Here is a 15,192-nt window from a genome sequence, read left to right as displayed (position 1 = left end):
CCGGTGGTGCGTCCACGATGTCGACACCGGGGACAGCCCGCCTGTACGACACCGGGCCTACAGAGTTCCCGACCGAGTTCGGACCTGCATCCAATCGGAGGTCTCCAAGATGCTTGCCCTGGGGGTAGTAGAACCCTCCGACAGTCCGTGGGCCAGTCCTGTCGTCCTGGTCCCAAAGGCCGCCGCCCCGGGCGCCCCTCCTGAACTGAGATTTTGTTTAGACTACCGGGGGTTGAACGCCGTCACCCGGACCGATGCTCATCCCATTCCCCGAGCCGATGAACTGATCGACCGCCTGGGGGCGGCCCGCTACCTGAGCACCTTCGACCTAACCTCCGGCTACTGGCAGATCGGACTCACACCGGGCGCCCAAGAGCGCTCCGCCTTCTCAACCCCTGATGGCCACTACCACTTCAGGGTGATGCCCTTCGGGATGAAGAACGCCCCCGCAACCTTCCAGAGGCTGGTGAATAAAGTGCTAGCAGGGCTAGAAGAGTTCAGCGCCGCATACCTGGACGATATTGCGGTGTACAGCTTCCACTGGGCCGAGCACCTCAAGCACCTCTGGGAGGTCCTGACGGCCCTCCGACGGGCCGGACTGACAATAAAAGCAAGCAAGTGCCAGATAGGCCAAGGTTCCGTGACCTAGCTGGGACACCAAGTGGGGAGCGGCCATGTGGCTCCCCTCCAACCCAAGATCGACGCCATCATGGTCTGGGAGCCCCCGGTCACCCAGACCGCAGTCAGAGCCTTCCTGGGGCTCACTTGGTATTACCGGCGCTTCGTGAAGGATTATGGGAGCATTGTCGGCCCCCTCACCGAACTCACTTCCAAGAGACAGCCCCAGAAGGTGCATTGGACACCGGAGTGTCAGGCCGCCTTTGAGACTCTGAAGACAGCGATGTGTACCGCCCCCGTGCTCCAAGCCCCCGACTACAGCCGGGAATTCATAGTACAAACAGATGCCTCGGAGCATGGTGTTGGGGCGGTCCTTTCCCAACTCAACGCCGAAGGAGTTGATTAACCTGTGGCCTTCATCAGCCGACGTCTGCTGGCCCGAGAGCAACGCTGGAGCACCATTGAGCTCCCTTCGCTGTGGTGTGGGCCCTCAAGAAATTCCGACCCTATCTCTTCGGCACCCACTTCCGGGTGCAAACTGACCACCGGCCTCTGCGGTGGTTGATGCAGATGCGAGGAGAGAACCCCAAGTTGATGCGATGGTCCATCTCCCTCCAAGGGATGGACTTCACTGTGGAACATCGCCCCGGCAACGACCACACCAACGCAGACGGCCTGTCCCGCTTCTTCCGCCTCGACGAGGAGAACCCCCAAGAAGATGGGTGACTCTCCCCGCCTTCAGCTGGGGGGGACGTGTGTTGGACCCGGCCTCGTGGTGTGGTCCCGCTCCTCCCCGCACGGCGGGCCCGGGACAGCCGTGACCCCTGCCCTCCACGACGAAGCTACCTCTCCAACCCTCAACGAGAGCCGCCACTCCTTGTGACCCCCGGCTCTCCCCCTCAGGAACACGACGACCCCTGTTCGCCCCACGCTGCTGGTCCAGGCCCTACCCGGGCCGCCATCTCAGGCCCCGACTCCATCTTGGACCCTCCACGTCCTGACCACGTGGCCTCGGCCGCGACCCCAGCGAAGCCCCGACATCGCGGCACCAAGGTCCGACCAGGTGGTAAAACGGCCACTTCACGGATTAAGGAGGAGGGGAGTTTCAATGGCCCTCCAGCCGTCCCCGGACGCCTGGTTTTGATCGCCCTCCGGCCTCCCTGGGCGCTGGCTCCACCCCCCTGCTGGGTGTCTGGACACTCTCATCCCGGCCCCTCTGACCCCCAGGCGCGAGGGTCCGGACATCAAAGGACTCCAGACCTATATCTGGGACAGCTCTGGAATGGGTCAGCAGTTGTATCCTGGAGTCGAGAGCCCTGCTGACGCTGTCGCGGCTGACCCTGAGAAGAACTCACTATTTTGAACCTCGCTGAAACAACCTTCGGAGCCTGCTGGCGCTGCCGCGGCCTAACCTCGCTGAAACCATCTTCGGAGCCTGCTGGCGCTGCCGTGGCCCGACCTCGCTGAAACCACCTTTGGAGCCCTGCTGGCGCTGCCGCGGCCCGACCTGGCGGAACCCCCCAACTCGAGAATTGAGAGCTGTGTGTAGGGTATCCCCGTACCAGGCTGGTACTAAGACTGTCCCGCTACCCCTTTCCCTCAGTTACCGAGACTTTAAAGATCCCTCGATCCGTTTGTACATATTGCCGAAAGAACCAATCGTTATTGCTGATAAAGATTCTAAGAAGTTATCCTCTTTTGTGGTGTTCCTTTTTAGTGGTGTGATTGCTCTGCTGTTACGATTCTAGGAGAGAAGCCTCACCCAGGAGGCCTCTCGATGGCGCTCGGCCAACTCCAAATGGAGAGGTGGGTCTCGGGTGGACAGTCAGACATCTTCTGCCTCCCCAGGGACCGCCTTTCTAACACACTGGCTTCAGTCGTAAGATCTTTCGGTTTTGCATTAGCCCCGTATTCTGACGACACAAATCATCATAGCAGTCACAGATCAACCTGATTCTTTGAGCGGCAATTCAAAGACTGCATGTCAGCAGAAAACAACTGAATGAGCTTTAATTGTTTAAAGCTAAACAGCAACAAAACAGAGGTAATGCTGTTTGGGAAGGATCCCTTCTCATGGTCCCCAAGCTGGTGGGCAGCTAACCTAGGCAAACTACCCAAGCCAGTCGAAAAAGTTAAAACCCTTAGGATGATAATCGACAATAAGCTATCTTTTGGTAGTCAGATTAATGCTCTGACCTCATCTGTCTACTTTGTTATAAGGAAAATTAGGAAAAATTTAGCATTTATTCCTAAAATTACCCAAAGGCTGGTGGTTTCAGCTTTGGTATTAGCAAGACTGGATTACAGTAATGGTCTATACCTCAATCTTAGGGCCCAACAGCTTAGGAACCTACAGGTACTGTAAAATACAGGTCAGGTGCTAGAGTATTATCCCGTACTCCCAAACACGTTTCAGTTAGGAAGGTTATTAAGCAGTTACACTGGTTAGCAGTAAACAAGAGGATCCAATGTAAGGCTTTGTGCTTTGCCTACAAAGCTTTGCATAAACAAGGAACCCAATATCTTGGACAGAAATTTAGATGTTACATTCCAAAGAGGACATTAAGGTCCTCCTATTTGAATCTCATGGTGGTACCAAAATGTTATAGAAAGAAATGGGGTGGCAGAAGTTTCTACCTCGGTACAGTGAAAATGTGGAACTCACTCCCACTCTCCATTCGATCTGGTATCTCTCTCCTCAGATTTAGACCACATCTGCAAACATGGCTTTTCAGTACATCTGATTTCTGGTTAAAGAAGCCTTTCTAAAACCTTTGATTATTGGTTAGCGCCAGGACACCGTTTGGTAACAGTGCGCTTTATAAATACCTCTAACATTAACATTAACATTACTTAGGCTAAAATTACATGCATGCTTCACCCAATCAATCAGTAAAACATGTTCTGGTACAAAGATGGTTTATCTGCTAGAATGTTTGCTGGGGAAAGCAAAATAGATGACAGACATCTCTGGAAATTAAAAGATTTGCATGTTGAGCTGCTTCAATATCTTCAAGTTCCTGAGGAGAAACATCACACCTTGGACTCTCTTAACCACAGCTTTATCTGTGTTTGTTCTTGCATACATGTTCCTTTTCTTTTGTCTTCTCGCATGATGACTTCCTCCTTTCTTAATCCATGAACTATGCCAGAGTCAGGACATTATTTATTTCAGATTGGTGGCAAAAGGAGATGCAAATACACATGTGCAAATGCGTACTTGTGCTAAACTTGTCCATGGAGCAAAAGAGTATATATGCTGATGCTTACCATGTTGATGGTCACTGCCTTAAGGAATTTTATAAATCTCATGACCAGAAAAGTTCTCAGTTTCCTGTTCCTCTTTCCACTCTTGGTCCCACCTTCTCCTGACATAGATGTACATATCTGTACGTACAGCCCCTACTGTGCAAAGAAAGGCCCATCTTCCCAGCCTCCCATGCATCTAGCCCCCCCACATTCATAGGGCTGTAACCCACGCCCTTCGGGGCTTGGACTCAGGGGGGGGTCCTGCATCCATGCCAACATGCGTCCAGTTCCCGCTTTGTATGCTCTTCTGTTATGCACATCACAAGTTGACCACCGATCCTTACCTGGGTTATGCCCTGCCCTCTATTTCCTGAGTGGTCAATCCCCTGAAGTGCATGACATTTGCCACATTTTTTTGGCCTTTTTGAACAACCCAGCATTGTAGCAACCATGGCTGTGCATTGCCATTACTCCTGAGCAGTGTGAGTTAGTTCTCTGGCCCTTGCACCCAAAGACCAGTAGAAACAACCAATGCTGTGCACTGTTAGAAAGTTAAGTTTAATCTAGTATCTCAGCTTTCATGTAGATCCATCAAACAGTGCCAAAGGCATTAGCAAACCACAGCTAAGTCCATAACTTTGACACTCAGGACAAATATACATGCTTGTATTGAATATAGATTGAATAATTGATTTTGTAGACCTATCTGCTGCCCATCCTCATGATCTTCATTTGTTGGGTACCTCTTTGTAGGCCGCTGCCTACTTAGAGTAAAGTGATACAGATAACAAACATGAGCACTTTCTTACAATCATTTTTTGACTCTGTGTAAGTGTGATTTTGGATCTTGTGAAATATTTTCCACAATTAACCTTGTTGTTTTCCCAGAGTGAATCTCCTTTCAGCATTTCAAAGGATCTTTCCTTTAAAATTTCCACAGAGCCCATGTTCTCTTTACACATCTTCAAATGTCATGCACTTACAGTTCTTGGTAGAACATATTTGTAAACATCCATTGCTTCTTGTTTTAGATCCCACATGCCTGTTTGAAATACTCTGCAATATCAGTTTTAAACACTGGCTGTTTTCCCTCTCTCATTTGCTGTTCCTTGTTAACTTTGCACATGTTTGTTTGTCTTGGCACCTCAGCAGGCTGGCAGCGGATGGAAAGAGCCAGTGTCCAGGGCACAGAATGAAACAGGAGAGGGCTTGCCTCAATGCACTGATCATCCATTCAAAAATCAGAAAGCTCCAGTCCCTGTTTTGCAAGGTAAGCACCCTTATTGTTCACGCTTACTTGTTTTTCAGCCTGATTGGGTATTGTTCCATAAAAGTGCAAACAAATCCATCGAATGCATCTGAGCAGTAATCCGAAGTGTTTTGATGGCAAGGTTGCAGGAACAGAGATGGGACTAGAACTCACTAGCAGCATGTAACCAGACAAACCACAAGACTGTAGGGTCCCTTTACCACTGACATTGTCCAGAGAGGAACCTTTCATCTTAGAGGGAAATACTCTAAGATGCCGCTGCCTGGCCCCTGTTAGGGTCTCACTCATTATATGTATCTGCAGCTAAACAATAATTGTTAACTGTTCAAAGTTTTGTAAGTCGTTTTAGGAGGACCAATGTTTTTTTAGCGTAACATCACTTTGCATTCTCAAACCTATTGCTCTCCATTTATAAATTAAAATACACCTAAGAATTGAAGGATTGTGCTTACAAATTTCATACATATTCCTGTTTTGGAGGTCACAAAAATACTATTATGTACTTTCAAAAGTCTATGAAAGTTGTAGGTGTGTTCCTCCTGTGAATTGTCCACAGGTAGACAATTATGCATTGGGGGGAAATATTATAGTACATGTTTTTGTCTCTGTTTATTTCTTGATATAATTATTTGTCAATGTAGAAGCTCTCTTGTCTACTGCATATGAAGAATGTGAAGGGTTGAATTGCTGCGTGATTCTAAATGTATTTGTACTGAATCATTATTTTAAAGAAAATGTGTTCCTGCTTAGGTTGGAAGGTCTCAACTGCCTCAAAGGTCACACCACAGAAACATCCATTTCTCCTTCCTTTTACTAAACTTGTGTCATCAAATTATCTAATAAACTGGTGAGCTTCCAATTAAATTAAATTGAATGATTATAGAAAATTCCGCAAATTCTAATTCTTTAAATCAGGATTTGGAAATTCCTACTATGCAGTCAACTGTTTTGGATGGTATGCAGTGCCTGCAGTCAGAAAGTGGAACTTGACATCAATTTCCTTAACTTTCGATGGGTCTCCACTGTTCCCTCTCCAATGTCGTTTACAATCTCTGATCCTCCATACTCCTCTGACTTCTCACCCAGAGACCGCCCTGTCCATCCATAAATGTAGGGAAATATTTACTGGTTCTTTTTACAAGTTCTTTTTTACTGTCTGAGGGGATTGCAGCCTTCCACACTTCTGGAAAGAAGATAGACTGATCCTTTGCCACTGGAAGTGCCTATTTAGAGTGAATATTGACATTCAGTTAACAGTTATGAGAAGACAAGCTGCGATGGAAAATGCATTGTCATGGTCACTCCAATATTGATTGGGTCACACCTGGTAGCCCCCTTAGCCCAAAAAAGGAAGTGGACCCTTTTAGGAGAAATGGAGAACTGACAAGTGTCTCTCACCTCCTCCCTCTTGAGTTAGGCTCTATTAGGTAGGGAGTGTTAGGAGTCAGTCAACCCTTTCAGAGAATCTCCTATTTGCTGGTGAAAATAAATGAAGCTCTGCACTTGTTCCCTAGAATCAGCAGACACACACCCTGGTTGGCATTTTACAATCATTTGATTATTTGCAACCCACCATTGGCCTATTTGATCACCATCTATTAAATTTGGCCAATTTGATCACCATCTATTAAATTTTACACCTAGTCCCATTGGAGCCCCAAGGAATATTTATGGGGGTCCCTTTGATTTTAATGTTACTACATCAAACAGTTTTTATGTTTTAGGTGGAGTTGATTGACTGGATACAAGCTACATTGGTCCAGGGAGGCTGTATATCTCTAAGCTAAAAGATACAGAAGTTATAGTGGGCACTAGGGTTGTCAATTCTGAGGGGGTGTGCCAAGACAGGTTTATTACCTCAGTGGAGGGTGAAAGGGGATTTGCCGACCTGGCAGGTAGTGGCAAGGAGGAGGCTGGCACAGTACAGTATCCCAGCTCCAGAACTCATGAGATCGGATCCCCCCATGGTCACAGTGAAGGCAGCGACCAACAGGGATTGCATGGGAATGGTGTGCCTGTAGACCAAGTTTGATAGATAGGTCTGATGTTGCTTATAGCCATTCGAACATGCATTCACAGGCAATTCTGCCACATGGAAGCCAGGGCTCTAATGACATGAATGCTCTTGCTGATGTGGAGAAAATGTGATTCAAAACTAAACTCCCAAGTTATTATCATGGAATAAAGCTAGCCTAAACACTAAATTTAAGATTCCAGATTGGGCTACTTTTATTGATCGACATAGCATTTATTTATTCCAGAAAACCTGGGCGCTGAAACTTCTGTATCGGGCTGGCTTTGTATAATTTAGCAGACAAGTGCCCTCAAATAGTAGGGGAAGACCGGCAGGAGGGATGACCACCTGCGTTTGTTCTAACGTATTAGGGGAACTCAAAGAGGTTCCAGTGCCCTCACCTGACATTCTATGTGTGTCCATCACTAACCTGGCTGGTGTTGTGGACGTATATAATGTCTAGGTTAGACAGGAGGTTCAGCCTACAAATTGCATACTTTGGGCCTGTTACTCTCCCATATGATTGCTGCACCATGGCCTGCTCTCATAACAGCTGGTGGCGATTTTATTTGCCAGTTTGAACCTTTGTGTGATGAAGGTGGAACTGGCTCATATGACAAAGACATTGTCTGGGGCACCCCTTGGTTGTCCCTGAAGCCCATTAAGATATGGACATCACTAGCTCTCCAAATTAAGGCTCTGACATTAAACGTAGACATTCGAGCAGTGAATGGGAGATCCCTCTCAAACAGTATGGGATAAAACTCTTTCGATAGACCATTCTGTACTAGTCTTATTGACTATATTCTAATAGATCTACGATTATGGTCTTCCCTCATTGACTTTATGGTGATAGATCGGTTAGAGAGCGACCATAATGCCCTTTCACTTGAAATTGATCTCAGGATATTAGGCTTGTAGTCTGTCAAAGAGGACAGTATTGATTTGAATATAGTTGTCTCTAGTATTATGCCCAGAGTGGAATGGGCATGTATGAAGGACTTGTTGGTACAGTTGTGTAACATGTATTCCTGTGTAGCTAAAAGTTTACATGAGATACTCACCTTGGGGTGGGACAGCGCAGGGAAGAGGTATTCATCATCCATCTCCCAAATACATAACATGTTGTTTAATGATTTGAGGGCTCTATTTTTTGAAGTATCCAGGAAATCCCACAAACCTCCCCCTTCACAGTTGGGGTATAACATGGATTGTAAAAATGCCACACATGCCTTATTTCTAGCCATTAAGAATCTGGGACGGGCATGATGAAGACCATGATTATTGATTATTATAAGTGATGACTGTACCAGACTCAACCTTCTACGATGTGGTGATGCGCACTAGAAATATGTTGATATTACAATGTAAATGTTTCCGTGAACCGCTACCGTCTGTTTTCTGTATTGATGATTGATGAGCGTGTTTAATAAAAAGAGTTAAAAAAAAAAAGAATCAGGAATGGGAAGGGAGGGACTAAAGTCCTGGGGCTGCACAAAAATTTAACATTAGAAGGGCTAGAAAGGTTTGTGAAATGGAACGTTGGAAGCTTATGTTAACTGGTGGAGTTGGTCCGCCTATGTCCAATATCTATGCTGCAGACTGTGAAAGACATTTTGCAGCATTATATTCACTGGAGGGTGGTGGGGATTCTCACCAGCAGTTGACTTTACTTGAAAATTTACAGATGGAAGGGTGTGATCTTCCACAGGCAAAATGTTTACATCTATTTTCCTGGAGGAAATTCATACCACACTTGGTAAATTGAGTTGCAATAAAGCTCCAGGACTGGACTAAATCCCAGAGGACCTTTACAGGCAGAACCAGGATGTTTAGGGTCAACATTACACAGTAATTTTTAATAACATTTTAAATGGAGCAGCTATTCCCCCAACATGGACAGAGGCTGAACGTATCCCCATTCATAAAAAGGGTTCCCCCGAGGATCCACGTAACTACAGACCAATTATCTTAATAGATTGATCTCAAAAACTCTTTGGCACCATGCTTTTAAATTGGCTACATTCCTGGATGGAGGAGCATAAAGTTTTAACACCTTTCCAAGAAGGTTTTTGAAAGGGTGTGAGTACAACTGATCAAGTCTTCCGTCTTTTGCTAATTTATTGGAAATTTGTAGTGCTGGGTGGGGGCAGCCTTTACATTGTTTTGTTGTTTTATTTAAGTTCAGCTTTTGATATGGTCCCCCAATATAGTCTCTGACAAGTTTTATCTGATATGGGTGTACCCTTAGATCTTCTGGATATTTTAATCAGGCTCCACTTGGGAAATTATGCACAAGTGCAGTGCGGGATGTCAGGCAACTTAACAGCTCCTTTGTCTGTGAGTCATGGGGTGAGGCAAGGATGTGTGCTCACTCCCACCCTGTTTTCACTGTACATGAACAATTTAATTTAATTCCTGGATGATTGTGATGTGGATGCACCTAGATTAGCGTGCACTAGGGCCTCAGCCCTAATGTTCGCAGACAATACCCTATTAATCTCCAAATGTTCTATGGGCCTTCAGAATATTCTATGTTGCTTTGAGAAATATCCACACTCCTCAATCCTACTCAAAGGGAGAGAGGAGGGTGTTCAAAGGTATGGTTGTCCTGGTGAGTTGGGGAACAACCACAAGCATGCATCTTAATGGGCATTCTCAAATTTGGATCCGTTCCTTTCCCACAATGGAAGTGGTCAGAGATTTATTCCAGCAAAAGGGAGCTGTAACTTCCCTTTCAGGATAAAACTAGGAACGGATCACCCCCAGATTTGTGGAGGATGTAGGGAAAGAGTTTTATATATGGGGATAAATGTTTTTTGTAAATGCAAGTTTACAACCAATGATATCAATTTTACACTATCCAAAATCCACAAAATGATCCTTGGGGGGTGTTGGGACAGAAAGGTTCCTCGCATGGTGATGGACTTGTACCCCTGACCTGAGGGCTCCCACTGTACTGATGTCTGGATCCCTAATGCTGATTTGTTTGTTGTCATGGGCAAACTCGTATCATGCATGTATGCCATTACATAGGCCTGCCTCATGCATTATGGTCACATTGGACTGGGAGGGGAGCCTAAAGTGCTACCCTCAAGATGGTGAAAAGTACTGTCTTTTCCAGGAATTAAGTACTAGCACAAGTGCAGGAGTGACAGCATACCATTTAGTGATTACTAGAAGTGAACAGACCTTTTTAACCTGTATCACTGGAGCGAGGCCTACAGACTCACTCATGTAAAGTTCCTATGCTGTGTGCTTAGCTCACCCTTGGTCTACATCAAGTAAGCATGTAGCGCTTTGCAGTGTGTGTGTTACATGCGTTTTCTGGGTGTATGTGTGCCTGTGAATCGTTCAATACATGGAGGACTTTCGGATCCATTTTGGGAGAATACGGGCTGACTGGAGGAGGTAGAGGAATCCTCCCAGACATATATGGGTACAGCTGCCTTCCAGTGACATGGGTGGGCCATACACACTGGAGAAAGAAGAGCCAGCACTTCAGTGCACCTCAAAGGAGGCTCTTTGATTCACAGAGAGGTCACTGGAAATGGGCCAGGGCACATCTCAGGAAGGTGTTGGAGCTGTTAAGAGAATCATGAAGAGGGATTGGGGCCCAGGGTGACCTTTTGATGCGCTTATCACTGTGGCTGACATCCAGGTGTGAACCTCTAGTCACTTCCATGGCTTTCGTTGTGGGGCTGTCATATTTGGACTTGCTCCTGCTGTGACAGACTTTTTTCTGTAGGAAGCATAGGGCAGAGAAGAGGGCACTTCAAAAGGCAAACCCCCAAGACAAACTTCAAAGACTCAGACCCTAAATCACATTTGGTGCCTGGAAATGGACTCTAAAAAAAAGTAGCGTCCATTTGCCCAATGGTCCTCTGATAGGGATTCTGACAGCAGGCATGAACCAGTTTTTTACTGCAGATTTCATTGCAAAAGCTCAGAGAAAGCTGCACTTTTAATGCCCACACAAGGGATGGGAATGGGTGTTCCAAGGCGTGAGTTGCATTCATAGTTGGGGAATGGTTGTGGACATTCCTAAAATTGGATCTGATCCTTTCCTACCCTGGAAATGGTTGGAGATTTACCACAGCCAAAGGGAGGAGTAATTCTCCTTTCAGGATGAGAATGGAAACAGACCATCTCAGATTTGCGTGAGGAGTAAGGGAAGAGTATCTCCATGGGGAAGTATGTTTTTCTAGTGATAAAAAAAAGATGCCTTTGCAATGAAGGCTTCATTGCCGCAGTGAGGAACAATTTGTTATGCCCTTGATCTGGCCTGCAAAAAAATACGTTGGCACATCTGTAACTAAACTCTGTACTCATTTTCCGCTGTGCTATGCACAACCCTGCTCTCCATTTACAAAACGTCTGTACTGTCTGAATTTGATTGGCTTGAAGTATCCTTGCAAGTTTATTAATCCAGAGTTAATATTTAGGTCTTACAACAGGATACACAGCTTCTGTATTCTGTCAAACCACCCCCTTCTTTTCTTTCTGTTTATAGAAATACACGACGAGTCTTATTTTCTTTCGGACAAAACAGAGATTTCTAAATCTATCGCGTTGGATGAAAATATTCCTAAAATGGTGCAAGAACTAAATGAAGATAATGACCAGCAGCATACAGTAAGAACACGGCTTTAATCATTTTGATACAGAGTGCAGCACTTCCAATGTTTTGATCAATACCCCTGGCTGTTGAATTTGCAATAACATTTTTGGTATTTAAAAAAAAATAATAATAAGTGAAGCATTAGTTCCAAATGCACTGTTGTTTGACCCAAAAATATATAGTAACTATCCATAGAGTCACAGACCTGTGGTATTCTTGCTTCGGTTTGCTACTTGAAAACATTGAAAACATTGTTAATGGAGCTTAAATATTAGAAGTACACTTGTAGGTGTGATCTCACGTGCATCCTGAAAGAGTTCTCAAAAATACGATTTCAAATGTAATAGTAGAGTATATATTTTGATGCAGAAGAATTGACTGATTGACAGATTGTTATTGGTTAATAAAACGGTTTCCAATTTGACAATTCACTAATAAAATCATATGTCCAAAATGTAAAACGTGCCGAAGATAGAACATTTAAATAAAGATCCCTCCTGCCATAATTACTTTGCATCTCCTGACAACTTTTTAAAATGGCATTACAAAATGTAAGTGCACAAAGGGCTTGAGGCCTATGGCTACTTAGGCTCATGTTAAATGCATGCTTTCCCCAATCAATCGGTCAATCCGAAAAACATGTTCTAGTACAAACATGGTTGTCCATCTAGAATGTTGGTGGGGAAAGCAAAATAGATGACTGGCATCTCTGGACATTAAAATATTTGCATGTTGAGCTGCTTCATTATCTTCAAGATCCTGAAGGAGAAACATCAACATTTTAGGCTCTCATAACCATTGTTTTATAGGTGCTCATTCTTGCATACACATTCCTTTTCTTTTGTCTTCTCAAATGATGACTTCCTCGTTGGTTAATCCATGAGCTATGCCAGAGTCAGACAGTGTTTTTTGCTGATTGGTGGCAAAAAGAGATGCATTACTGCTGCTACACTCGTCCATGGAGCAAAAGAGCGTCTATGCTGATGCTCACCATGTTGATGGTCACTGTTTTCCGGATGTTATAAATCTCCAGGCCAGGAATGTTGTATGTTTTCTGTTCATCTTTCCACTCTTGGTCCTATTTTCTCCTGACATGGATGTACAATACTGTACATGCAGCCCCCCATGTGCAAAGAAAGGACCATCTTCCCAGCCTCCCATTCATCTAACCACCCACCCCCACCTTCACAGGGCTTTAGGCCATGCCCTTCAGGGGGGGTCTGCATCCATGCCAACATGCGTCCAGTTCCCGCTTTGTATGCCCTTCTGTTATGTACACCATAAGTTGATCACCGGTCCATACCTGTGACTATGCCCTGCCCTCTGTGTCCTGAGTGGTCAATCCCCTGAAGTGCATGCCCTTTGCCACTGTGCGGCAGGTATTGACTGCACAACATTTTGACCTTTTTGGACTAGCCAGCATTTTAGGAACCATGTCTGTGCATGGCCATTACTCCTGTGCAGAGTGGGTTAGTTCTCTGGTCCTTGCACCTGTAGAGCCAGCCAATGCTGTGCACTGTTAGAAAGATAAGTTCAATCTAGTATCTCAGTTTTCATGGAGAGCCATCCAACCATGCCAAAGTCATCAGCAAACCATGGCTAAGTCCATAACTTTCCCACTCAGAGCACAATATCCATTCTTGTATTGATTATAGATTGTATCCTCAATGTTGTAGTCTTACGTTGCTCGGTACCTTTATGTGGACCGGTGTCTACTTAGAGTAAAGTGATATACATAACAATTGTGAGCACTTTCTCACAATCATTTTTTGACTCTGTGTGTACGCGTTACTTTGGACCTTGTAAAATATTTTCCACAATTTACTTTGGTGTTTTCCCAGAGTGAATCTCCTTTTAGCATTTCAAAGGCGCTTTCCTTTAAAATTTCCACAGAGCACATGTTCTCCCTACACAATTTCAAATGTCATGCACTTACAGTTGTTGGTAAACTTTATTTGTAAATATCCATTGCTTTTGTTTTAGATCCCATATGCCTGTCTGACATACTCTGCTAGATCAGTTTTAAACACTGGCTGTTTTCCCTCTCATTTGTTGTTCCTTGTTAACTTTGCCCATGTTTGTGTGTCTTGGCACCTCAGCAGGCTGGCAGCGGATGGAAGGAGCCAGTGTCCAGGGCACAGGATGAAACAGGAGAGGGCTTGCCTCAATGCACTGCTCCTGTGTACCATCCATTCAAAAATCAGAAAGCTCCCGGCCCTGTTTTGCAAGGTAAGCACCCTTATTTCTCATGCTTACTTGTTTTTCAGCCTGATTGGGTATTGTTCCATAAAAGTGCAAACAAATCCATCGGATGCATCTGAGCAGTAAGCTGAAGTGTTTAGAGGGCAGGTTTGGAGAAACAGAGATGGGACTAGAACTCACTAGCAGCATGTAACCAGACACACCACAAGACTGTAGGGTCCCTTTACCACTGACATGGTCCAAAGAGGAACCTTTCATCTTAGAGAAGAAAGACAATATTTGTCTACTGTTCAAAATTTTGTAAGTAGGACCAATGTGTTTTTTAGCGTAACATCACTTTGCATTCTCAAACTTGTTGCCCTCTATTTATAAATTAAAATGCACCTATGATTTGAAGGATTGTGCTTACAAATTTCATGCATTTTCCAGTTTTGGAGTTCACAAAAATACAAATATGTACATTCAAAAGTCTATGAAAGTTGTAGGTGTGCTCCACCTGTGAATTGTCCACAGGCAGACAATTATGCATGGGGGGGGGATATGATAGTACATGTTTTTGTCTCTGTTTGTTTCTTAATATGAATATTTTTCAATGTAAATGCTCTCTTGTCTACAGCGTATGAAGAATGCGAATGGTTGAATTGCTTCGTGATTCTAAATGAACTTGGACTGCATCATTTTTTTAAAGAAAATATGTTACTGTTTAGATTGGAAGGTCTCAACTGCTTCAAAGGTCACACCACAGAAACATCCATTTCTCCTTCCTTTTACTACACTTGTGTCATCAAAACATCTAATAAACTGGTGGAATTCCAATTAAATTAAATGGAATAGGTATAGAAAATTCAGCAAAGTCTAATTCTTTAAATTAGGCTTTGGAAATTTCTACTATGTAGTTAACTGTTTTGGACGGTATGCAGTTCCTGCAGTCAGAAACTGGAACTTGACCTCATAACATAAACATAACACGTGTATTTGTAAAGCACACGTTCACCCCAGCAATGGGGCATCTTGGCGCTGAAATAACAGATGTATATTGTTACCCAACTCAATGGTACTCATTTTATTGACCTCAAATGGATGAAAGGCTGAGTGGACCCGCCGGGATTTGAACCTGTGACCATGAGGTAGAATACAGGCCCCTGCAGTGGATGCATTAGTCCACTGAGCCATCAGACCCTCTGTTACCTTAACTTTCAGTGGGTCTCCACTGTTACT

At 44.7% G+C, this 15,192-nt stretch overlaps 1 protein-coding gene across 1 annotated transcript in view; it reads left to right on the top strand.

Annotated features, from left to right (window-relative positions):
• The window catches only part of CCDC187 (coiled-coil domain containing 187), a 282,400-nt gene that overhangs the window by 216,267 nt on the left and 50,941 nt on the right, over nucleotides 1-15,192 (top strand). The window contains exon 24 of the mRNA XM_078640350.1: nucleotides 13,872-14,001. Coding sequence (XP_078496476.1) covers nucleotides 13,872-14,001 — 130 coding nt within the window. The remainder of the gene's footprint in view (nucleotides 1-13,871; nucleotides 14,002-15,192) is intronic.

The sequence above is a fragment of the Lissotriton helveticus genome, chromosome 5_1 (assembly GCF_964261635.1).
Source record: "Lissotriton helveticus chromosome 5_1, aLisHel1.1, whole genome shotgun sequence".
Classification (NCBI taxonomy): Eukaryota; Metazoa; Chordata; class Amphibia; order Caudata; family Salamandridae; genus Lissotriton; species Lissotriton helveticus.
This window is presented reverse-complemented; position numbering and strand designations above follow the sequence as displayed.